The 25,084-nt window shown below is 43.1% G+C and overlaps 1 protein-coding gene across 1 annotated transcript in view; it reads left to right on the top strand.

The window, feature by feature from the left end:
• Positions 1-20,493, top strand: part of THEMIS2 (thymocyte selection associated family member 2) — a 167,541-nt gene extending 147,048 nt beyond the window's left edge. The window contains exons 5-6 of the mRNA XM_075333966.1: positions 6,504-6,651; positions 19,311-20,493. Of these exons, the coding sequence (XP_075190081.1) occupies positions 6,504-6,651; positions 19,311-19,387 (225 nt within the window). The 3' untranslated portion in view covers positions 19,388-20,493. The remainder of the gene's footprint in view (positions 1-6,503; positions 6,652-19,310) is intronic.
• The last annotated feature ends 4,591 nt before the right edge of the window (positions 20,494-25,084 follow it).

The following is a 25,084-nucleotide window of genomic DNA, read 5'->3' as shown; positions in this document are numbered from 1 at the left end:
CAATGTAACTCTATGAGAGCCCCATTCTGGCTCTCATAGAGATGCAGTGAGAGCTTGTAATGTAACTTCTGACTTCTGGACAAGCACAAGTTACAGGCACAAGATGGCATTGCGGGATCAGGATGGTGCCAAAAAAGCATGAAGATGACAGCAGGTGAGTTTAATACCACGGGCAGGGAGCTTACATTTAAAGTGCCACCCTGGCACTTTAAGCAAAGCCACCCTGTCGACCAGGTTGAAATTAATGTTTGTTAGGCTCTCAATGAGCTCCTTAATCAGAAGAACCATTTAAAATAAATAATTCAAATAATTAGTCATAGTACCTCCCTCCATTCAACATAATTAATCCATATCCACATCTACAAAGTTACAAGTTTAACAGAAATGAAAATTAAAGTATTTAAAGGAAATCTGTCACCAGCTTTTTGCTACCTAATCTGAAAGCAGCATTATGTAAGCAGATAGACCCTGAATTCAATGATGTATCAATTAGATTACTGACTGCAGCTATTCTGACACAATCAGGACTTTTAGATTTAGCCATGCAGCAGAGCTGAGAGAGCTGTCCCCGCCCACACCAGGCTCTCAATAGAGATTGTACATTGATAGTGAGGTATCAATCAGAGGAGGGGCGTGTCAGACAGATGTCCACATTTCAGTCAAAGCAATGATAAGTCCTGCTGCTTAAACAAACATAGCTGCTTAAACAAACAGATTGAACCTTGACAAGACAGGCATCCCTGAATTCTCTATGTTAACCCTTGCAGCATGCTGTCTTCAGGTTACATAGTAAAAACCTGCTGACAGATTCCCTTTAAAGGGGCTGTCCAGGCAATATAAAAAAATATTAAGGCCTTGTGCGCACTAGGCGTTTTTGCCGCGTTTTTAGCGGCGTTTTTACCGCGTTTTTGTGCTGAAAACGCAGTGACATTGCTTCCCCAGCAATGTCTATGGGTTTTCATAAGTGCTGTCCTCACACAGCGTTTTTTTAGCTGCGTTTTTGTGGTGACCACAAAAACGCAGCATGTCAATTATTTCTGCATTTTTCACTGCGTTTTTCACCCATTGAATTCAATGAGATGTTAAAAACGCAATGAAAAATGCATATAGCCGCGTTTCTATGACTAAAAACGTAGCTATAAACGCAAGGGGTGGGTACTACAGTGACGTGTACAGGAAGAGGATTCCTTCTGTTGGTAAACACAGAAGCGTGAATCCTCCCGGTACCGTCACCGCTGCTTCCACCTCCCGTCCGGTGCCATGTCAGCTCCGTGCGGCGCCATGTCTGGGCGGGAGGTGGAGGCAGCGGCGAAAATCAAAGTTAACAGTATAAAAAAAAAAATGTCATATATACTCACCTGTCCGCAGGGTCCCGGTGCCATGCCCGCTCCCATCTCCTCCCGGTCCCGCCGCTCTGGCTGTGTGCAGTCTCCCCGGGGCAGGACCTTGCTTGCAGGACCTGGCTGTGGATCACCTGATGCAGTCACCTGACGCATCAGCTGATCGTAGTCTCGCCGGCTTTTTCGCGCCCGGCTGGCTATCAGCTGATCCTGCCGTCAGGGGGACTTCATCAGCTGATTACCGGCAGCTCTTGCAGCGATCGCACGGGATCAGACTCCTGTCCAATCGATCGCTCCAGGAGCTGCCGGTAATCAGCACAGCACATAAGTGAGTATTATTTTTTTTTTTTCTACTGATGCATCAGCTGATTGTATAACCGGCTTTTATACAATCAGCTGATGTGTGATGTGATTCACATCCTTGAACCTGACAGATCATCTGATCGGTATGTCTTCCAGCAAACCGATCAGATGATATTGGATCCGGATTGGACGGCGCGGGACCCTGACCCAGGATTACTGCGGAGGGGGGTTTATTTCAATAAAGATGGAGTCACTAATTGTGTTGTGTTTTATTTCTAATAAAAATATTTTTCTGTGTGTTGTGTTTTTTTTTTTATCATTACTAGAAATTCATGGTGGCCATGTCTAATATTGGCGTGACACCATGAATTTCGGGCTTAGGGCTAGCTGATAATATACAGCTAGCCCTAACTCCATTATTACCTAGCTAGCCACCCGTCACCAGGGCAGCTAGAAGAGTTGGATACAGCGCCAGAAGATGGCGCTTCTATGAAAGCGCCATTTTCTGGGGTGGCTGCGGACTGCAATTCGCAGTGGGGGTGCCCAGAAAGCATGGGCACCCTGCACTGTGGATTCCAATCCCCAGCTGCCTAGTTGTACCCGGCTGGACTCAAAAATTAGGCGAAGCCCACGTCATTTTTTTTTTTTAATTATTTCATGAAATAATTAAAAAAAAGGGCTTCTCTATATTTTTGGTTCCCAGCCGGGTACAAATAGGCAGCTGGGGGTTGGGGGCAGCCCGTACCTGCCTGCTGTACCCGGCTAGCATACAAAAATATGGCGAAGCCCATGTCATTTTTTTTTTTCTTTTTGGGCAAAAAACTGCATACAGTCCTGGATGGAGGATGCTGAGCTTTGTGGTTCTGCAGCTGCTGTCTGCTCTCCTGCATACACTAGTGAATGGAGGATGCTGAGACTTGTAGTTCTACAGCTGCTGTCTGCTCTCCTGCATACACTAGTGAATGGAGGATGCTGAGACTTGTAGTTCTGCAGCTGCTGTCTGCTCTCCTGCATACACTAGTGGATGGAGGATGCTGAGACTTGTAGTTCTGCAGCTGCTGTCTGCTCTCCTGCATACACTAGTGAATGGAGGATGCTGAGACTTGTAGTTCTGCATCTGCTGTCTGCTCTCCTGCATACACTAGTGAATGGAGGATGCTGAGACTTGTAGTTCTGCAGCTGCTGTCTGCTCTCCTCCATACACTAGTGAATGGAGGATGCTGAGACTTGTAGTTCTGCAGCTGCTGTCTGCTCTCCTCCATACACTAGTGAATGGAGGATGCTGAGACTTGTAGTTCTGCAGCTGCTGTCTGCTCTCCTGCATACAATGAACATTTTGAAGAAGGAAATGACATCAGACCTTTTTTTTTTTCATCAACAATCTTTAATGGCATTGTGCACTGATTAAAAACGCAGTGAGTAAAAACGCAGCAAAAAACACACCAAATGCAAACGCACCGCATGCGTTTTTGCCGCGTTTTTTAGCCGCGGGTGCGTTTTTTTAGACAAAAACGCACATAAAAACGCAGCGTGAAAAAAACGTCTAGTGCGCACATACCCTTACAGTGTCTAATATATGCTCTGTTGCCTACCTGTAGTGACAGAGCCATACAGCTGAACGGCACTGCTTCCCAGCATTAAGAAATAACTATCACCTGTGTGGGGCTGCCCTTTTTATTTAAAGAGGACCTGTCAGGGAAGTAAAGATTCTCCAGATTTAGATCTTATTTTATTCCTTATTTTATTAGATTAAAAGGCAGATAAGTAAAAAATACTCTTTAAACTTTCCAGCTTTAAAAGTAACTCTTGGTCAGTTCTCTTCTGTAATTCATGATGACATTGTGTATTGTCGGCTTCCTTACAACGATCATTATGGACATTCTGTGCCAAGGTCACTCTTTCCAACCAATAAATCGCCAGGTATTCCAGGATCCATCAGGAGTATTGAGGTATTGTTTGCTGCAGAACTTGTGGGGCAATAGTTTTCCAGAAGGCCCGGTATCAACAGATATTCATATTTATCAAGCTTAGATACCCCATTTTCTCTACACTTATCAGAGTTTTACTCCATTTGCCTAGTGGAGGCTGATGAGTCTTTGTCAAGGACTGGAGCCTCTTTATTAGCCATCGTAGTGTTTTTTTTCCTCCTCTGAGTTTAAGCAAAATATACTTTTTTTTTTAATAAATTTATGACCAACAAACACTTTCAACAAGAAAGAATTGTCCAAAGCAGAGAACTACTTTAGCTAATTCTAATCCATATTTTCAAAACACTGTTGAACTTTTTATATACCATATGTCCTTAGACCCATTAGTGTACTTTTAACATTTATCATTGCGTTTACGTCAGAAACTGGTATGAAGAAGTTGCAAATTATGCCTACTGCCATATGTATGCCATACTTTGTGACTTTTTTGTAACTTACTCCTCAGCTACCACTGCACAGTCTATAATTCTCCTTACACTGACTTGGCACTCTCCTCAAGGAGAAATGTTACCCTTTAGACCCCCTGTCAGAGGCCTCTCACCCAGCCAAACTAAATTTTCTGCTTTGCACTGATGAGGGGCAAACACCCCAAAACATGTATCTGCAAATGAAGTTTCTGGTTTGGCTTCATATCCTAAGTCATGCAGCAAGGCTTGTTTAAAGAGTCAATAATGACTTTTAGGATTGCTACAATGAATAGTGCATCTTCTCTAACCTGCCTCTTTAGATGCAAGCATTTTTATATCTAGTTTATCCACTAGTCCTATCAATAGCATTGTCTCAGCCATACCCACTAGCATGCATTCAGTTACTTACAGATCAGTATATCATGGTCCTTACTAGGGATGCTCAAATGCTTCAATTATTCGGCTTCACGAATATTTTCCGAATACCTCGCCACTATTCGACTATTCGCGAATATTTGATGCGCAATGTAAGTCTATGGGAAACCCAATAACAACTATTCGGCACTATTCAGGCTTCCCATAGACTTACATTGCACATTGAATAGTCGAATAGCGGCGAGGTATTCGGAGAAAATTCACGAAGCCGAATATTTGAGGTACAGTCATATGAAAAAGTTTGGGCACCCCTATTAATATTAACCTTTTTTCTTTATAACAATTTGAGTTTTTGCAACAGCTATTTCAGTTTCATATATCTAATAACTGATGGACTGAGTAATATTTCTGGATTGAAATGAGGTTTATTATACTAACAGAAAATGTGCAATCCGCATTTAAACAAAATTTGACCGGTGCAAAAGTATGGGCACCTCAACATAAAAGTGACATTAACATTTTGTAGATCCTCCTTTTGCAAAAATAACCACCTCTAGTTGCTTCCTGTAGCTTTTAATGAGTTCCTGGATCCTGGATGAAGGTATATTTGACCAATCCTGTTTACAAAACAATTCCAGTTCAGTTAAGTTTGATGGTCACCGAGCATGGACAGCACGTTTCAAATCATCCCACAGATGTTGAATGATATTCAGGTCTGGGGACTGGGATGGCCATTCCAGAACATTGTAATTGTTCCTCTGCATGAATGCCTGAGTAGATTTGGAGCGGTGTTTTGGATCATTGTCTTGCTGAAATATCCATCCCCTGCGTAACTTCAACTTCGTCACTGATTCTCACACATTATTGTCAAGAATCTGCTGATACTGAGTTGAATCCATGCGACCCTCAACTTAACAAGATTCCCGGTGCCGGCATTGGCCACACAGCCCCAAAGCATGATGGAACCTCCACCAAATTTTACTGTGGGTAGCAAGTGCTTTTCTTGTAATGCCATGTTTTTTTGCCTCCATGCATAACGCCTTTTTGTATGACCAAACAACTCAATCTTTGTTTCATCAGTCCACAGGACCTTCTTCCAAAATGTAACTGGCTTGTCCAAATGTGCTTTTGCATACCTCAGGTGACTCTGTTTGTGGCGTGCTTTCAGAAACGGCTTCTTTCGCATCACTCTCCCATACAGCTTCTCCTTGTGCAACGTGAGCTGTATTGTTGACCAATGCACATTGACACCATCTGCAGCAAGATGAAGCTGCAGGTCTTTAGAGGTGGTCTGTGGATTGTCCTTGACTGATCTCACCATTCTTCTTCTCTGCCTTTCTGATATTTTTCTTGGCCTGCCACTTCTGGGCTTAACAAGAACTGTACCTGTGTTCTTCCATTTCCTTACTATGTTCCTCACAGTGGAAACTGACAGTTTAAATCTCTGAGACAACTTTTTGTATCCTTCCCCTGAACAACTATGTTGAATAATCTTTGTTTTCAGATCATTTGAGAGTTGTTTTGAGGAGCCCATGATGTCACTCTTCATAGGAGATTCAAATAGGAGAACAACTTGCAAGTGACCACCTTAAATACCTTTTTTCATGATTGGATACACCTGTCTATGAAGTTCAAAGCTTAATGAGGTTACAAAACCAATTTAGTGCTTTAGTAAGTCAGTAAAAAGTAGTTAGGAGTGTTCAAATCAAGAAATTGATAAGGGTGCCCATATTTTTGCACCGGTCAAATTTTGTTTAAATGCGGATTGCACATTTTCTGTTAGTACAATAAACCTCATTTCAATCCAGAAATATTACCCAGTCCATCAGTTATTAGATATATGAAACTGAAATAGCTGTTACAAAAACCCAAATTGTTATAAAGAAAAAAGGTTAACATTAATAGGGGTGCCCAAACTTTTTCATATGACTGTATTCGATTATCCCTAGTCCTTACCCATCAATGTCAATTAATATCAATTTTGCAAATGCAAAGTGAGATACTTCCCTATGTAATTTTTTACTAAAAAATATGAATATATGAATATGTGGTGTAATAGTCTATTATGTTTTCTTTTTGTCATATTGCAGAAATCGAAAACCATCCATTCTGATCTTCTGACTCCTCATCATAAGATATCTCATTCTCTAGATAGAAGTAAAACAAACAGAGAGATATACAGTAGTCAAACGAACATGTATAGTACAACACCAAAAAGAAACATCGCTTCTTGTGAAGGTCAGTTAATACCATGTAACAATTTATGATTTTGTTCAATGTGCTGCAAATAGTGATGAGCAAACTCTAAACTGCTTAAGTGCTCGTTACCTGACTCGAGCAGGTCTAACGCACGGACAGGTTCCATTCAAGTAACGAGTATAACAGAAGTCAGTGGAGAACCCGTTTATTCTCCCAACAGACCCCTAGGAGGGCTGGGGGGGGGGGGGGCAGGAAAATTGATGAAATGGATGAAAAAGGAGCACAAATGTAATAATAACAGAGTGAGGAATACTACTGGATGCATATCTGACTCTCAGGTTGCTGCTGGGAAGGAAATAAAGAATTTAAAAAAATGCTTGAGGTCCCCTCTATTTTTGATAATCAGCCAAAGCAAAGCAGAAAGCTGGAGGCTATATTATCAGGATGGAAAAGTCCATGGTTATTTAGCCATTTTCAGCTTAAGAATAGCAGCTCACAGCCACCCTAAAATTCCCACATCCATCCCTCACCTCTTTCCAATTGCCTTGTGTGGTGTGGTGGCAATAAAAGTAATATTTTGGGTAGTTGATGTCAGCTGTGTAATGTCAGCTGTAATCAAACCCAAGGGTTAGTAATGGAGACACGTCTATCAGACATCCCCAATGAGTTATCGATGTCACCATGAGTGAAAATTTTCAAGTGAGGCACTAAACGGGAGTGACCTATGGAGGCTCATTCTCTGAACAAGGCTCTATAGATTAGCGTACTGATTCAGGGGACATTGTGAGACCAGTACACCAAGGATTATCTCAGAGCTTCATGGATTTTTTTAAAATAATAAATTGGTCATTGAAGGATAACATGTGGGAGTATTTATTCAGACAAACTATATTTTATGTGTATATGTTTCTTTTCACTTTACAGTTACTGGGTTAGTAATGGGGGTGTCTGTTAGACACCTCTCCATTACTTAATCCTGGGCTTGATGCCAGCTGACAATTCAAAGCAAACATCAACCCCCAAAAATATTACCCCAATTGCCATTGCACCATGGCAATCGGGAAGAGATGGACTAATTTTGGGGTTGCTGAAGGTTACTATTTTTAGGCTGGGAGGGGCCAAATAACCATGGACCTTCTCAGTCTGATAGTACCAGCCGCAACTGTCTGCTTTACCTTATAAGATCCGATAATGCAATGCGGCCGTCCAATCACAGAAATGCCAGTAGCCAACCTCTGACATTACCATGATTGGCAGGCAATCACCTCATGTTGATTTGGCTATCTAACATCTGCAAAATATGCAGAGCCAGGATTCAAGCTTTTGCTCTAGCACCCATGATACTCAATAAAGTTATGAGCGTGCGCGAGCACCCTGATGATCAATCGCGTATCGAGTAGTGGCGAGCATGTTTGCTCATCACTATCTGCAAACAATAAAATACCCATGATTTTCAGTGCCAATAGGTCACATAAACATTACCACAATAGAGCAAAGACACAATCTCACGTACTTTCAAATCTTAGCCAGAAAAAATGAGAACAATAAAGCAATAATAAATCTTTGCAATATCTAGAATTGTAGTACATACAGTCATATGAAAAAGTTTGGGCACACCCTATTAATGTTAACCTTCTTTCTTTATAACAATTTGGGTTTTTGCAACAGCTATTTCAGTTTCATATATCTAATAACTGATGGACTGAGTAATATTTCTGGATTGAAATGAGGTTTATTGTACTAACAGAAAATGTGCAATCCGCATTTAAACAAAATTTGACCGGTGCAAAAATATGGGCACCCTTATCAATTTCTTGATTTGAACACTCCTAACTACTTTTTACTGACTTACTAAAGCACTAAATTGGTTTTGTAACCTCATTGGGCTTTGAACTTCATAGGCAGGTGTATCCAATCATGAGAAAAGGTATTTAAGGTGGCCACTTGCAAGTTGTTCTCCTATTTGAATCTCCTATGAAGAGTGGCATCATGGGCTCCTCAAAACAACTCTCAAATGATCTGAAAACAAAGATTTTTCAGCATAGTTGTTCAGGGGAAGGATACAAAAAGTTGTCTCAGAGATTTAAACTGTCAGTTTCCACTGTGAGGAACATAGTAAGGAAATGGAAGAACACAGGTACAGTTCTTGTTAAGCCCAGAAGTGGCAGGCCAAGAAAAATATCAGAAAACCAGAGAAGAAGAATGGTGAGATCAGTCAAGGACAATCCACAGACCACCTTCAAAGACCTGCAGCTTCATCTTGCTGCAGATGGTGTCAATGTGCATCGGTCAACAATACAGCTCACGTTGCACAAGGAGAAGCTGTATGGGAGAGTGATGCGAAAGAAGCCGTTTCTGCAAGCACGCCACAAACAGAGTCGCCTGAGGTATGCAAAAGCATATTTGGACAAGCCAGTTACATTTTGGAAGAAGGTCCTGTGGACTGATGAAACAAAGATTGAGTTGTTTGGTCATACAAAAAGGCGTTATGCATGGAGGCAAAAAAACACGGCATTCCAAGAAAAGCACTTGCTACCCACAGTAAAATTTGGTGGAGGTTCCATCATGCTTTGGGGCTGTGTGGCCAATGCCGGCACCGGAAATCTTGTTAAGTTGAGGGTCGAATGGATTCAACTTAGTATCAGCAGATTCTTGACAATAATGTGCGAGAATCAGTGACGAAGTTGAAGTTACACAGGGGATGGATATTTCAGCAAGACAATGATCCAAAACACCGCTCCAAATCTACTCAGGCATTCATGCAGAGGAACAATTACAATGTTCTGGAATGGCCATCCCAGTCCCCAGACCTGAATATCATTGAAAATCTGTGGGATGATTTGAAGCGTGCTGTCCATGCTTGGTGACCATCAAACTTAACTGAACTGGAATTGTTTTGTAAACAGGAATGATCAAATATACCTTCATCCAGGATCCAGAAACTTATTAAAAGCTACAGGAAGCGACTAAAGGCTGTTAGTTTTGCAAAAGGAGGATCTACAAAATATTAATGTCACTTTTATGTTGAGGTGCCCATACTTTTGCACCGGTCAAATATTGTTTAAATGTGGATTGCACATTTTCTGTTAGTACAATAAACCTCATTTCAATCCAGAAATATTACTCAGTCCATCAGTTATTAGATATATGAAACTGAAATAGCTGTTGCAAAAACTCAAATTGTTATAAAGAAAAAAGGTTAACATTAATAGGGGTGCCCAAACTTTTTCATATGACTGTAGTAACATCAACAGAGATACTCCATTGTGTTTTTGTACTATGGCTAACATGAACTATTACTCAATCTAAGATTTCATTGTTCCACAGTAACTTGTGGTGCCTGCCAAACTATAGCAACAAATCTAAATAGTTTACAATAAGAAGTCACCAATCTCTTACTAAAACAACATCAGTTACCTGTCAAAAAAGCTCTCCAAAATGTTTATTAGCATCTTTGAAGCAATGTAATTTAGTTCTCTGTTACTGCCCCATGTTAATCCCCATGGCAATTCAACCAATTAGCAGGCACTGGTCACCTACCCCAAATATTGGGGCATTTATGAATTACTGCTGGAGGGAGGCTTGCTTACCCCAGCGCCTATTTCAGCTGGATATGCCTCCAAAGACACATGATCAACTGAAGTCTGTTGTGGCGCAGAGACCCATTGGGTCCTTGCACTGCAATACACACTGCCAGGCAATCAGAGGCTACAGCTGACGTCAACATGTCAGGCATTGGTGTTGTATGGCAGTGACGTCATGTGTCACCAAAGCAGGACACCAATGTCAGCTGCTGGCATCTGTGCCCATTACAGAAGAGCATACCACATGCAAAAGCAAAGGAAGGTGAGTGGAATGTGTTTTTTATTTTTACTGCATTAAAGAACAGCGACAGAAGGAGAACCTATATACCAGGATGGGGGACATGTATATATCAGGAAAAAGCCAGGTTGGGAGACATTAGTACAGGATGGGAGGAATTAATACAGGGTGGGGGACATTACTACATAATAAAGGGGAAGGGTGGCAATACATATGTCTTTATAGGATTTGGAACATTACAAATGCCCATACATCTGACCAACATGCAGGGAAAGGTCCAGGTCTAGGGCTGAGCGGATCCGGACTATAAAAGTCCGGATCCGTGCAGTTTCAAAGATGCCTGGGTGCTGGACCCGGACCCGGGATTCTGGGTGTTTGATTCAGCACTCGAGAAATAAAAAAAAAATAAAGGAAAAATAAAGAAAACAAGAATGAAGTGAGCGCTTCATACTTACCGAGGCTCCGTATCATGGTGGCACACTGTTTCCTGGTCGCACATTCACTTCCTGTGCCGCGATCGCATACAAACGGCCTTCCCTGCTTTCCCCGCCAACCGACCATCCTGTCGTTTGTTGCAGTTAGATGCACCCCCAGCCTGTGTAACAGCCTGTGTAATCGGGTCTGCCTGCAATCACTGACAAGCACTGTATGCGGGTCAGTACCGAGGTATAAAAATAAATAAAACAATTGGAGCAGGGCCCCTCAGTATTCTGACACCCAGCACAGATAAAGACCATGGCTACAGCCCCAGTCCCGCTCTTATCTTGGCTGTGTATCAGAAGAAAAGGAACTGCATACGGCTTTTTTTTTTCTTTAAATAAAAAAATATTTAAAAAAAACGACGTGTGGTCCCCCCTCAATTTTCATACCCAGCCATGATAAAGCCAGCTGGGAGCTGGTATTCTCACACTGGAGAGGCCCAGCCTAAAAAGATTATCCTCCAGCCGCCCGGAATTGTCGCAGCATCCATGACACCGGCATCACTAATCTGTAAGTGAAAAAAAATAAACACAGACACCGAAAAATTTCTTTATTTGGAATAAAAGACAAAAAACACCCTCTTTCACCCCTTTATTAACCCCCAAACACACCTGCAGGGCCAAAGTAATCCACACGAGATCCCACGGCGATTCAGCTCTGCTACATCTGAATCTGACAGCGAGCACCATAGAAAGGACCGCATGCTGTGAGTGCAGAAAGACCATAACTGAGCGGCTACGAGCGATGACGTCACTCAGGTTATTTGCCGTCACAGCTGGAGATTCCCATGGTCATCCACCTGTAACAGCAGGTAACCTGACCTCAGGTGACCTCAGAAAAGTCAGTGACCTCACCTCAGGTGAGACCTGCATCTCCTGGCAGAAAACCGCTGGGAGTTTTTTCACTAAGAGATGTATATTTGGTACAAAAAAATTTACACCATATTCCTACACCCAATCTATACCTTCTGGCAAAAACCTGCAGGTTTTTTTACACATTTTCTTCCCGCGTTTTTTGCCACGGGTTTTTTGCCACGATTTTTGCTGCAGTATTCTGCCAGGAGGTACACATGTAATAATGTGGTGTAAAAATCTCATCACCAAATTTGCATTCTATGGCCCAAAGATGCAAAAAAGTTTTTTTTTCTGCAAAGAGGTACAAATTTAGTGCTGAAATCTGGTGCAGACTATTTCAGCACCAAACATACACCTCCTGGCAGAAAACCGCAGCAAAAATCACATAAAAACATGTGTAAAAAAACATTGTTTTTTGCCAGGAGGTGTAGATTGGGTGCAGGAATATGGTGTAAAAAAATAATTACCAAATCTACATCTCTGCAGTTTTCTGTCAGGAGATGCAGGTCTGTGAACTCAGTGACCTCCACCTGAGGTAAAGTTACCTGTGATCAAAGGTGAAGGACTGTGGGAACCTCCAGCTGTGACCCCAAATGACCTGATTGACATCACCACCAGCACAGCTAATTCATTCTCTGCACTCACAGCGGGTGGTCATGTTCTATGACCACTCGCTGTGACTTGGATGTAGCAGAGCTGAATCGCCGTGCGATCTTGTGGGGATTACTTCGGACCTGCAGGGGTGTCTGTGGGTGTTAATAAAGTGTTGAAAAAGGGTGGGTTTTTATGTTTTATTCCAAATAAAGGATTTTTTCAGTGTTTGTGGTAATTTACTTTCACTTACAGATTAGTGATGCGGGTGTCATAGACTCTGCCATTACTAATCTGGAGTTCAGTAGCAGCTGTGCGCTGTTGTAAACCCCTTATTACCCCAATTGTCACTGCATCAGGGCAGTCAGGAAGAACTGGTAAAGCGTCGGGCTTGTCACATCTAAACAATGTGACAATTACGGGTGGCTGAAGGCTGATATTTTTAGGCTGGGTCTCTCCAGTCTGAGAATACCAGCCCCCAGCTGTGGGCTTTATCTTTGACTGGGTATGAAAATTGGGGGGACCACATGTCGTTTTTTTAATTTATTTATTTAAATTAAAAAAAAAAAAAAGCTGCGTGCAGTTCTTCTTCTTTTGATACACAGCCAAGATAAGTGCAGGACTGGGCTGCAGCCATAGGCTTTATCTGTGCTAGGTATCAGAATACCGGGGGACCCTGCTCCAATTATTTTATTTATTTATTTTTATACAACGATACTGACGACATGTTCAAAATGCCATCCGACATTTGCAGCCAGAATAAACATTATTTTTCTAACTCCATGTGGGCATTGATCTGTTTATAATAGAAGCAGGGGTCTGAGGGTGAGTCCCCCAGATAGGGAGAGTAAAGGGGGGGGGTGAAACCCCTTGCAGAATTATGAGCTGCATCCCTCAATGTCAAACAGTAGCTGTAAAAGCAAACAAAATTTTAGGGTGTATAAAAAGAGAGATTATTGTTATCCCTCTACAAAATCCCTTGTAAGGTCAAATTAGAATATGGGATCCAATTTTGGGCTCCACATTTTAAAAAGGACATTCAGAAGTTAGAGTCAGTTCAAAGGTGGGTAACAAGACTAGTATAAGGAATGGAAGGTCTCCCATATGATGAGAGGTTGAAAAAGTTAGATTTGTTTTGTGGTGCCCCTGAGGCTTCAGTCGCCACAGGGTACTGCATCTCACTTAAGGTGCAATACTCATCTTGGGTAAGGACCGGTTACCCCAGAAACCACACACAGTTAGGTGCTTTCCCACCGGGTGGATGGCCTGAGGTAGATAGGGGGGTGGCCTTCACGAAGCATGGGACTTTCCCGGTCAATAGTGTCGCGAGTGGGGACACAGGCCATGGCCAGTGGGGAGCTACTCGAGCTGCTCGGATCCGGGATTGTGGCTGTGGCTCGAGTGGCAGCCCGACCCGGGACTCTTGCAGCAGCCCGTCGTCCACAACTTAATAAAGGGGGTATTTACAGGGGAAGAGTTTGTCAGTGACGCCACCCGTGGGTTGCGGTGATAGTTTGGTGACACCACCGCTGCCTTGGTATGGGGGCACCAGGGGCTGAGGAAGCGGGGCAGCAGGATGGTATCCCCTCAACGGGTAGGGGAGGTGTTGTCTCGGGACCCAGGTGTAGTTAGTGGGCAGTGCTGGGGCGCCGTCTGCAAGCTGGATGGGATGACAGCGGTGTACTCACTGTTGTTGAATAAACCACACAAAGTCCAAGTAGTAAACCAAGTGCCGGATACCGGTAGCCTCCGGAGGGGTGTGCTCTGGTCCCACACAACGGTTGACAGGACAAGGGCCCTTCCTCCTGCACTTCAGTGTTTTGTCTTGTGTGTTGACTAGTCCGCATGAAACGGGAAAAGTCCGCTCCCGGTGTCTTTCCTGTGGGAGCTGTTGCCTGCGAGATCTGACCCTTGGGATTTTTGCAGGCACTTGCAGACGCCCTATTCCCCGCATTGGGCTTCCGTCTCGCTCTATCTGGGCTCACTGGTGGTACAAGACGTGGAATCTTGTCCTCTGCTGACTAATTGGCAAGGGGCTTGAAGCTGTCCTCACCCTAGGGTCCAGGCATCCTGACTGTGCACGGCCTCCAGATAGAATTCCTGCTGTCGGCACCGGCGGGCTACAACCCTGCCTCAGTCCACTTAAGGTCTCCCGCGACCGGATCTCCATCGCCTGTGTCCCTGTTCTGCCGTCTGCCACCTAGTCAGCTCAGGTAGTTCAGTAGTCAGGGAGCTACAACCCCCGACTACCACCTCACTCCTCTCACTTCCTCTGTCCAGACTAATCTGCTGTGTTCCCTCCCCTGACACCTCAGGACCCCTAGGTGGGCGTCACCATCTGCCTGGCCTCGTCCACTGGTGTGTCCCTATTGTCTTTTGTGACTAGGCTTTGTGGCTGGTGTTGTACCTGTGTGTGGGTTTGTCTTGGTAGGACAAGGAGGAGGGGATCCTGCATCTTGAAGATGGATGCAGTCTCCTGTGACAACCTGGTTTTGTCAAGGTGTCACACTAGGACAACCACTTGGGGGGTGGGCACCACTTGGGGAAAAGGAAAAGAGCATCTTCACACTTAGGCAGCCAACCCCAGGCAAAGCTTGGAGTAAGGGACACAGTTGGGACCTCGGTCCAATCTTCTTTTACCTGACACTTCTAGGAGCGCCTTAGGACCTACGACCTGAGCAGATAGCTCAGCCCGGGTTCTCTACAGCTACACGGGATTCCAGGGTCTGCGGAGAGTGCAGGAAACACACGCAGCCTGTTCCACATTCCACACACCGGGATTGGAGGGACCCCAACCAGATAGGACTCACAGTGGGAACACCAGCGGTGGCCTCAAATTGCTCAGGATCGACTGGGGCCCAGCACGGATGAGACTGGTGCTCTGGGAGTGGCAACTGGACTGTGAATAAAGAAAACCTTGAAACTGCAGAGACTGTGTCCGCCTGTTCTTGCCGTTGCCGTTGCCCTGCGCTTCGGCACCCATGGCCACTACTCCCCTGATCATCCTCCCTGGGGCCCACTCCACCTGTGGGGAGCAGAACCATCTTTGCTGCAACATCCATCCGCCCCCGGAGGACAGCGACAGCAGTGGCAGCTAATCCCTGGCCACGTACCGCAGGGCTGTCATGAGACAAACTACCATTCCATCATCCTCCCTTTTATTGTACACCTCGGGGCCACGAGGCCGGGCAGGGCCACCCGTGACATCCTCAGACCCGACATCAGCGGCCCGGCGACGAGTACTTTAACCCCTTGCCCCATGGGTGCTACAACTTGGCATTACGAACAGGATAACGTGCCCAGGCTAATCGGTCACTGTGCGGCTTACAGAAATGTGTTAAACTGTATCTTTTGAAATGGACAGTTGTGATTACTTGCGCAGTGCGGGAAACGAGCGGGGCGTTTCATGGGTGGAGCCTAGAAAGAGCGCAAAAGAGAGCCCCGCTCCCGGAAACCAGCAGGAAAGAGCCTGCAAAGACATGTCCAGGGAGGAAAGAGAGCAAACCATTCCTGTTGCCGGAGATGCAGCATTGACCCCAGCTCTGGTGCTACCGTTTACAATGCTATACCTCCCAGGAGCAACGTGGCTACCCCAGTATTCCGGGGAGGAATATACACTGGCTGACTTCAAGGAGAGACTATACAGTTTTTCCTATGACGGAGGACCAGAAAGCCAGCGTCCTTAATGGCCAACTGGGGCAGCTCGGTGAGAAATCAAGTCCTGGCCGGAGACTGATAAAAGAAAGTTAAAGGACATTTTGACCAAACTCAAGGAAACCTTTGGTACCCGTACAGCAGCCGAGATAAAGATGTGATTTTATTGATGCAAGCAAAAGGTGCAGGATAGTATTCAGGACTATGCTTTAAACCTACAGGAGGCAGTGAGAGCTGTTCGGCAAGTGGACCTGGAGGAGGTGATAGATGAGAACCTCCTGCTGACCGATCAGTTCATTGAGGGGCTTCTGTCCGATGCCCACCGGACCCAGCTGCGCATTGTATCCATGCAAAACCCTGACCTCAGCTTTGCAGAATTTAAAGACTGGGCTATCCTGGCGTTGCATGAGCTGGATCCCTGCAGGGCTATGCTTCAGCAACCGGGGTTGGTGCCAGCTACACCAGTGCTGGTGGGAGCCAAGGAACAGACTGCAGGTGAGGACTCCATCAATGGACTGCAGCTCCAGGCCCTGGAATTGATTAAAGCTATGGCTACTTTGACCAAAGTGGTGCAATACAAGCAAGGAACTCAGCAACCTGCAACCATCGAACTGGCTTCCAGTGCTGATGACCTCCCCTGGCGGCAACGCGGGAGGAACCCGCTACCCCAGGTTCCTGATCGTTACGACACTGATGGGCAGCCAATCTGCCAGCTTTGTGACAAGGCTGGACATTTTGCTAGAGGATGCCACTTGAGTTTCCAGAGCCAGGGTGCAAGCCCTCTAACACCACCAGCAGCCAAGCAAGAGTAACTGTTTTTCTATGCAAATGTTGATGTTTGTTTTTCTTGTTGCACTTGTTAACTGGTATCGGTTTGAAATGTTTAATATAATGTTGCCTCCCATAAAGGTAAAATTGTTGATATTTTCTTGATATAACAAAAATTGCGGTGCTCTAACTCTGTTTTATTGTAGCCCCGGAGTGCTGATATTTGCTGTGGGGGTATGTGGTGCCCCTGAGGCTTCAGTCGCCACAGGGTACTGCATCTCACTTAAGGTGCAGTACTCATCCCGGGTAAGGAGAGGTTAATCGCTGGTGTGTCTCACATTCACAAACCACATACAGATAGGTGCTTTCCCACCGGGTGGATGGTCTGGGGTAGATAGGGGGGTGGCCATCATGAAGCATGGAACTTTCCTGGTCACTAGGACACCAACCTGGGGGGTGGGCACTACTTGGGGAAAAAGGAAGGAGCATCTTCACACTTAGGCAGACAATCTGGGCACAGCTTCGGGTGAGGGGCACAGTTGGGACCTTGGTCCAATCTTCTTTTACCTCACACTTCTAGGAGCGCCATAGGACCCGCAGATTGGAGCAGGTAGCTCAGGCCAGGTTCTCTAGAGTAAAAAAAGGAAACTCGACCAGAAAGGACTCACGGTGGGAACACCGGCGGTGACCGTTTGTAACAGCAAAGTCTGACAAGCAGACAGATAATGCCCAATAGTCCAATTTAAAGCAAGTCAAAGCAGGGACTAAAACTTAACATTTAATATATATCACGATAAAATCAATAATTCATTAATGCAGTAAAAATATGCCATTTGGCAATAACAAGGAATGGTCTCACCCAGTTGTTTTGGTGGTAAGATGATACACCGATCCGAGGTTGATCACAAGCCGGAAGAATCAGGAGAAGGCGCCGGGAGGTAGATAAACAAAAACCCCTGTCGTGCCCTGTGATAATACTTCCGCCCTGACAAGGGCAGCACCCAAGTGAGCTGTCTGCCCCGCAACCATGCAATTAAATCAAGAAACGTTCTCCCGACGCGTTTCCCTCTAGATAAATAGAGTTCCTCAGGGGAGAAAAGTGATCAACCTGCAGTGGCAGGGACCAATAAGTTGATCAACCTGCAGTAGCAGGGATCAAGGGATAAAGCCTATGTGTGCAGGCACCGTTTGCCCGCCCCTGAACTAGATGGACCGAGGTCTTTTTTCAACGTATGTAACAATTTAACTATGGTGGACGAGAGGAAACATCACCACACCTACTAATCAAGCCAGTCATGTCCATTAACCTGAAATAGGGTGAAATAAGCCCGTACATTCTAGGCTCATGGTAGATGATAGAATGTAAGGGCTCACTCAGTAACAATACTTTCCCCACCCCCTGGCTGTCTTGGCACCTGTGATTGGATGGAGTCAGATGACACGCTGCCATTCAGGGTGGGGACACGTCTGACTGCGCGTTTGACTGTAACTAGCTGGCTAGGAAGTGAATGGACGGTCTGTGACCAGGTTACAGCCATGCCGGAGCCTTGGTAAGTACACCGTGCGTGCACCCATTCCTCTATCCTTTCTACCACCATTTTTCATCTCCGAATTCTAATTCCCATAGACTTATATGGGGGCAGATTTTGGACTGGATCTAGATTTTTTTTTAAAAGAGAGCAGCTTTTTTGCAAGTCCGTCCAGCTTTACCCAGGTCCAAATCATGCAAAAATGAATACACCCTACATTAAAAACTACTAAACCCAGTATTTTGTATGACTGCCATGATTTTTAAGGACATTACCAGGTCTTCAAAGATGGAATGAACAAGTCAGCAACATATTGCAACATCTATATTTTTCCATTCTTCAAGAATAACCTCTTTCAGAGCTTGAGTACTGGATGGAGAATAGTGAGGTAGATGTGCCCTTTTCTAACATGACAATGATCCAAAACAAACATCTGTTGTATCTCTGAAGAAGAATAAAGTGATTCAGTGGCCAAGTATTCTGTCCTGATCTGAACCCAATCACACACCTATGGGGGATTCTGAAGAAACAAGTTGAGCATCATTCTCCATCCAGCATGCAGGCTCTAAAATAGGTCATTCTTGAATAATGGAAAATGATAGAAGTTGAAATATGTTGCCAAATTATTAATTCCATGCCTAGAAGACTGGGTGCTGTTTGTAAAGATTACTCAATGAAGTAGTTTTTGATGTGGGGTGTATTTAGTTTTGCATTAACTAACTTGAGTAAATTGGATATTTTATCATTAAAGTTATATTATAACCTTACTTTCATGTTATGGGTTAAAAAGTTTTCTATGAAACTCAGTCTTGTCAAAGTTTTGGAAATTATTCTTGAATTTTGTGAGATAGTCATTAAAATCTTAGTTTTCAAAAGGGGTGTACTCATTTCTGCTGTGAAGAGTATATGAAATATATTTTTTTTAGAAACTAGTCTAGATATGTTTACTATGTTGTCTATTTTGTTCATATAGTTGATTAAAAATACACTTTCTGCACAGGTTCGGACTCTGATGAAGGATACGAGCAAATAGATGAACAAATGCGTCTTTTGAATATATTACCCAAAGTGAATTAGTGACGATGATCTGCAGAGTCGTCTGATTTTCAATCCTTTAGGGGAATCAGAAAAAAGGATTCTGATATTCATCTCTTTCTACATAGGATTTTTATGTCAACTTGTCATTGTTGTTATCATTGCCCACAAAGGTGACAGAATAAATAAGGTCAAATGAGTTATCTTTGAATCAATGTATATTAAAGAGATCCAATTAGGAAATGACTGGTTCCAAAGTTTGTTACAAGTAAAGTTGTTTTTGTTGGATATTTGGGGCATAATATTATTGTTCTGGCCTACTGGAGGATACTTTGCTACTATGGTAAGTATTTACATATATAATTGTGCATATGTGCTGGTAGCTAAGTGGGGCAATATACTACGGGATTGGGTTATATACATGGGCTGAGAGGAGTGATACATGGCAGGATGGGGCTTTATGGGGTGGGGGGGGGGCTGAAAATGCAATATTCTGCAGTATGAGGATGTGTATGGGTGGTCAAAAGGAGAGATACTGCAGTATGAGCCTGTACATAAAAGTTCTGGGAGGAGACATATATTGCAAGATAGGATTGTGTATAGAGAAAATGAAAAACGATATAATGCAGGGTTTTACATAGAGAGGTTGACAGGATAGTACTGAAGATACAGATACAGGGCCTTAAAAGGCACAGTCTGCAATCTGGAGAAGTGTATAAAAGATTCTGAAAGCGAGACATTTCTGCAAGATGGGGCAGTGAATAGAGGGAGCTGAAAGATGTGACAAGATGGGGCTGTATTAACAGGGGCCTAAATGGAGTAAAACTGTGTGTTGTGTGCTGTGGGATATCACTGATGTACTCCATATGCTGATCTGTTGATATATATGACACAAAATGACATACAAATGATAAGATAATTCTCATCTCTAGTTGGGACTATATAAAAGTATTTTTTGTCCATTCACAGTTGTAGCAGTCAGAACTTTGACAAGTTTGCATAAATCCTGTTTTTCCATTTTTTGCCGCTGTCCGCACCAAACACTTGATCACTTGGCTGTGTGAGTTGTTAAAATTACAGGGACACCAAATATGTCTGTTATTTGCTGATTTCTGATGTTTATTACTTTTTAAAAGAAGTGCATTAAAATGACATTATTGTAATCACTTTTCTGTATTTTAGTAATTTTATAGGAAGAAAAAAACTGACTTTTATTTTCCATCTAAAATGCAAAGACATGGAAATACACACCTATATGCAGATGTACACTGGAGATCAAAATTAGAGGAAAATGTATGATCACTTGCTTTTTTCAGAAAAAATGTAATCTACATTTGAAGTTTTTTTTGTAAGGGGTGCACCATGCCACTAGAACAGGGTTTTACAAGAGATCCAAAGTTTGTCACCATAAAACCTTTATTTTTCCCAAAACGTCATGATCATATTTAGAGAACAACAGTGACTGTAGCACAGAGAAAGATTATAACTACATTTTCTAAAGGTATCAACAATCACCGATCAGTAGGAAGTGTATAGACCCTTGCTTTCAAAGACTTCAGCACATCTGCGGCCACAGGACATCACTAGTCTCTCACACTGCTCTGGTGTGATTTTGATCCACTCATCTCCCAATCCCTTTCACAGTTCTTTGACTGTTGTGGGTTTCTTGGCCATAACTTTCACCAAGGATTTTCCAGAGATTTTCTATTGGGTTTAGATCTGGACTCTGAGTTGGGAATTTTATTGTTTCAATGTTTTCTGTTACAAGGAGCTGCTTTACCCATTTTGCTGTATGAAAGGTGGTATTGTCCTGCATGAAAATTGGAACCACGAGTTGTTGAAGAAGGTTTTGATACACACTTGCATTCACTTTGCCATGTAGCTGTATGAGAGGTCCAACTCCTGCTGCAGAAAATATTCCTCAAAACAAGACACTTCTTTCACCACCTTTCACTGACTTCTTAACACACTTTGGGTTCAGTCTTTCCTCAGTTTGTCGACAAACATAATGTTTCCCATCAGACACAAATAAATTAAACTTGGTTTCATCATTAAATGAACTGTGGGCTACTTCTCTTCTTTCCACACAACATACTTCTCACCAAAGATGAGTCTTGCCTTTTGATTAGAGGTTTGTTCACTGCAGAGTGGGCTTTCAGTCCAGATGCTCTTAAACATCGTGACACTGTATGAAGAGACAGATCCTTACCCTGTTCAGTGCTGAACTGCCGAGCAATTCCAGCTGCAGTGTTGAAGCAATCGACAATTGAAACTCCTGGACATTCTCCGCATTATCCTGTCCTGTCTTGCATTTATCTTTCTATGTTGACCAGCCTTCTGGGGGAATTATGTAAGAGTTTGTGATGTTATAAGATGCAATATTCTCGAAAACACAGACTTGGAATGACCAACTTCTCTTGCTATGGCTGATAGGGTCACCTCTTTCGCCTTCATCTGGACAACCTGCTGTTGGAGGTTTTCAGTCACTTTGGGACGGCACACCATTTTTGCAACATCAGTGTAAACTGGAAAGTTAGGCTGCCAGTTACATAGGGTTTGTTAGATAATTAAGGAAATTAGCTCCAGGTGCCAGATTAACACCAAAAACATGCAGTTATCTGAAAGTGTTCTCTAATTTTGATCAGTGTTCTTTTTCATTTATCTCATTTACATATTTATTATGTGCTTTGGAATAAATTCAATTTATGAAATAAGTTTAAAATACTCCTAGTTTCCTCATGTTAGGATATGATCACATAGGACTACACAATGACCTTAACATTTAGGAAAATGTATTATGTTCTCTAATTTTGATATCCAGTATATCTCTATGTACCAGTATAGTTTGCTTCTGAATTTACCATCTGAAATTCAGCCTCAAGTATAGAGAATCCTCCCATACCTGTCAGTGTAAAATGTGGCTCACATCCGTTGCTGCTGCCTGCAATAAACTAGTTTGTGGAATTAATTCCCAGGGGATACTTGATCATAAGAAAAGAGAAAATGGCATTTTTGTAATTGTTTTTCGTTAATTTTTATTAACTTTATGGCAAAAAAAAAATCTGACCTTTTTCTTCACCTCTAGAATACAGGTACATATAAATACAGCATTAAATATACAGATATATCTCTGTGTACCAGTATAATTGGCTTTCAGGGGTCAAAGTCTACACTGCAACTTCAAATATACAAAATCCTCACTCTGTTGTCAGGGAAGGCTGTGGTTCATATCTTTAGAAGTTGTGGGTTCAATTCCCAAGAAGACCAGCTCACAAGAAAAAAGAGATTTGATTATTTTATTACCGTCAGTGCAAAGCAGAGAAATGCTGGCCCTACCGCTGAGGAGGAGGTGCGATGGAGACATTGGAGAGAGGAAAGAAAGGAAGTTGGGACAAAGCTCTGATGTAACGGGACAGTCCTGCTGAATCCAGGGGCGATTGGGAGCAATGTATTTTGAACACCAGTATTACTAACATAGCAGCAGTATTAGGCTGTGTGCGCACATTGCGTCATGTCCCTGCAGCAATTTCTGCAGGGATTTGACAGCACATGTGCGCGTCAAATCACTGCAGAAACACTGCATAATGAATGCAGTGTTTCTGCAGAAAAAAAGCCGATTTCATGCGCTCTGGATGCTGCCTCTCCCATAGACAGAGCAGGAGCTGCATCCAAAGCGCACAGAATAATTGACATGTTGCTTTTTAGAACACAGCGATTTGAAACAAAATTTTGGCATCCAAATCGCTGCGCTCTCAAACGCAACGTGCACATGGATTATGCACAATATTCATAAATTGTGCAGGGGACGCAGGTCGCATGCATTTACGCTGCGGTGCAATACGCAACATAAATGCATGAAATTCTGCAACGTGCGCACACAGCCTAAAGGCCACTTTACACACAGAGATAAATCTTTGGCAGATCTGTGGTTGCAGTGAAATCATGGACATATTGTTCCATTTGTACACAGCCACAAACCTGGCACTGATTGTCCACAATTTCACTGCAACCACAGATCTACCACAGATCTGCCACAGATTTATCTCTGTGTGTAAAGTGGCCTTTAGGGTGTGTTTGTTAGAACAAAAAATTAAACAAAAAGAAGAAGAAAAAAAGTCAGTATGTAATAACGTATGCCTCTTGTAAATATATCTACATCAAAAACAAGTCTTAGCAAATGACACTCATTTGGTATCCAAGTAAAAACTCTGATTATGCAAATATATGCAAAATATACCATGCTTATAGATGTAGCAAAGGGTCATCTCTAACCTGTACTATTACAACAATACAGAAAATCAGTAAATTCCAAAAAGGAAAAATGTGAGGAACCGTAGTAAAAAAATCTGAGGAACTCCTTGTAGCGTTATTGAAACATAGTTAAAAACAAATGGTCAGCTGGAAAGCCCTCCTGACCCATTTATGGCGCTGCCTGCGCCCTTAAGGCTACTTTACATGCTGCCATATCGGTATCGATATCGCTAGCGAGCATACCCCCCCGTCGGTTGTGCGTCATGGGCAAATCGCTGCCCGTGGCGCACAACATCGCTTACACCCGTCACACATACTTACCTTCCCTGTGACGTCGCTGTGGCCGGCAAACCGCCTCCTTTCTAAGGGGAATATCCCGCCCACCTCCTTCCTTCCTCATTGCCGGCGGTCGCAGGTACGATGTAGTTCCTCGTTCCTGCAGTGTCACACATAGCGATGTGTGCTGCCGCAGGAACGACAAACAACCTGCGTCCTGAAACAGCAATGATATTCGGGAAAGGAGTGACGTGTCAACGATCAACGATAAGGGGAGTAATTTTGATCGTTAACTGTCGTTCCTGCGTTTCACACGCAATGACGTTGGTAACGAGGCCGGATGTGCGTCACGAATTCCGTGACCCCAACGACATCTCGTTTGCGATGTCGTTGCGTGTAAAGTGGCCTTAAGTCATAGATACTACTCCACAGCTGAACACACACATTTTATAAGCAGTAATTTGGCTAGGTGATAATATATTTCCAAGACCATTACCTTTTTTAGCCACAATTCTGTGACCGTTATCCAAGATTTTACTTAATATGTCATCCTGATATAGGATCGCAATATTTTTGTCAATGAAATTTATATGTCATAGTATTGACTGCTATACTGAGTACTCAGTACTTTTATTTTATCATCTAAATAGTGCAAAATCTGTGATCCAGCCAATAGTTGGCATTTAATCATCTAAATAGTGGTAATTGTGTAGCCCAGCCCAAATTGCTATTTCTTTATCTAAATAGTACAAAATCTGTGATCCAGCAAAAAATTGCCATTTAATCATCTAAATAGTGATATCTGTGGTCCAGCTAAAAATTGCTATTTCATCATCTACAGAGAAATGACAAAATCTGTGATCCAGCCACAAATGGCTATTTCATCATCTAAACAGAGATTTCTACTTCTGTTGTCCTGCCAGTGATTGAAATTTCAGCATCTAAATTCTGATAACGAAATCTCTGGTCCTGCATACAGCCATATAAATACTGATTGATAATTCTGTTCTCCTGCCACAGTATCTCAGCAGGGATAAAAAGATTTGAATACTTCTGTGGGCGTCCAACAGATATCTATATATTACTGGAGATAAATTTCTAATTAATAACTCTGTGCCCATTACCATAAATTAGGAGCAGACACCATGAAAGGGGCATCAATTGCTACAGAGTACCCTTAAGGCCCCATTACACGCAACGACATTGCTAACG

The sequence above is a fragment of the Anomaloglossus baeobatrachus genome, chromosome 2 (genome assembly GCF_048569485.1).
Source record: "Anomaloglossus baeobatrachus isolate aAnoBae1 chromosome 2, aAnoBae1.hap1, whole genome shotgun sequence".
NCBI lineage: Eukaryota > Metazoa > Chordata > Amphibia > Anura > Aromobatidae > Anomaloglossus > Anomaloglossus baeobatrachus.
The sequence above is the reverse complement of the archived record's forward strand: the minus strand, read 5'-3'. Positions and strand labels throughout refer to the sequence as shown.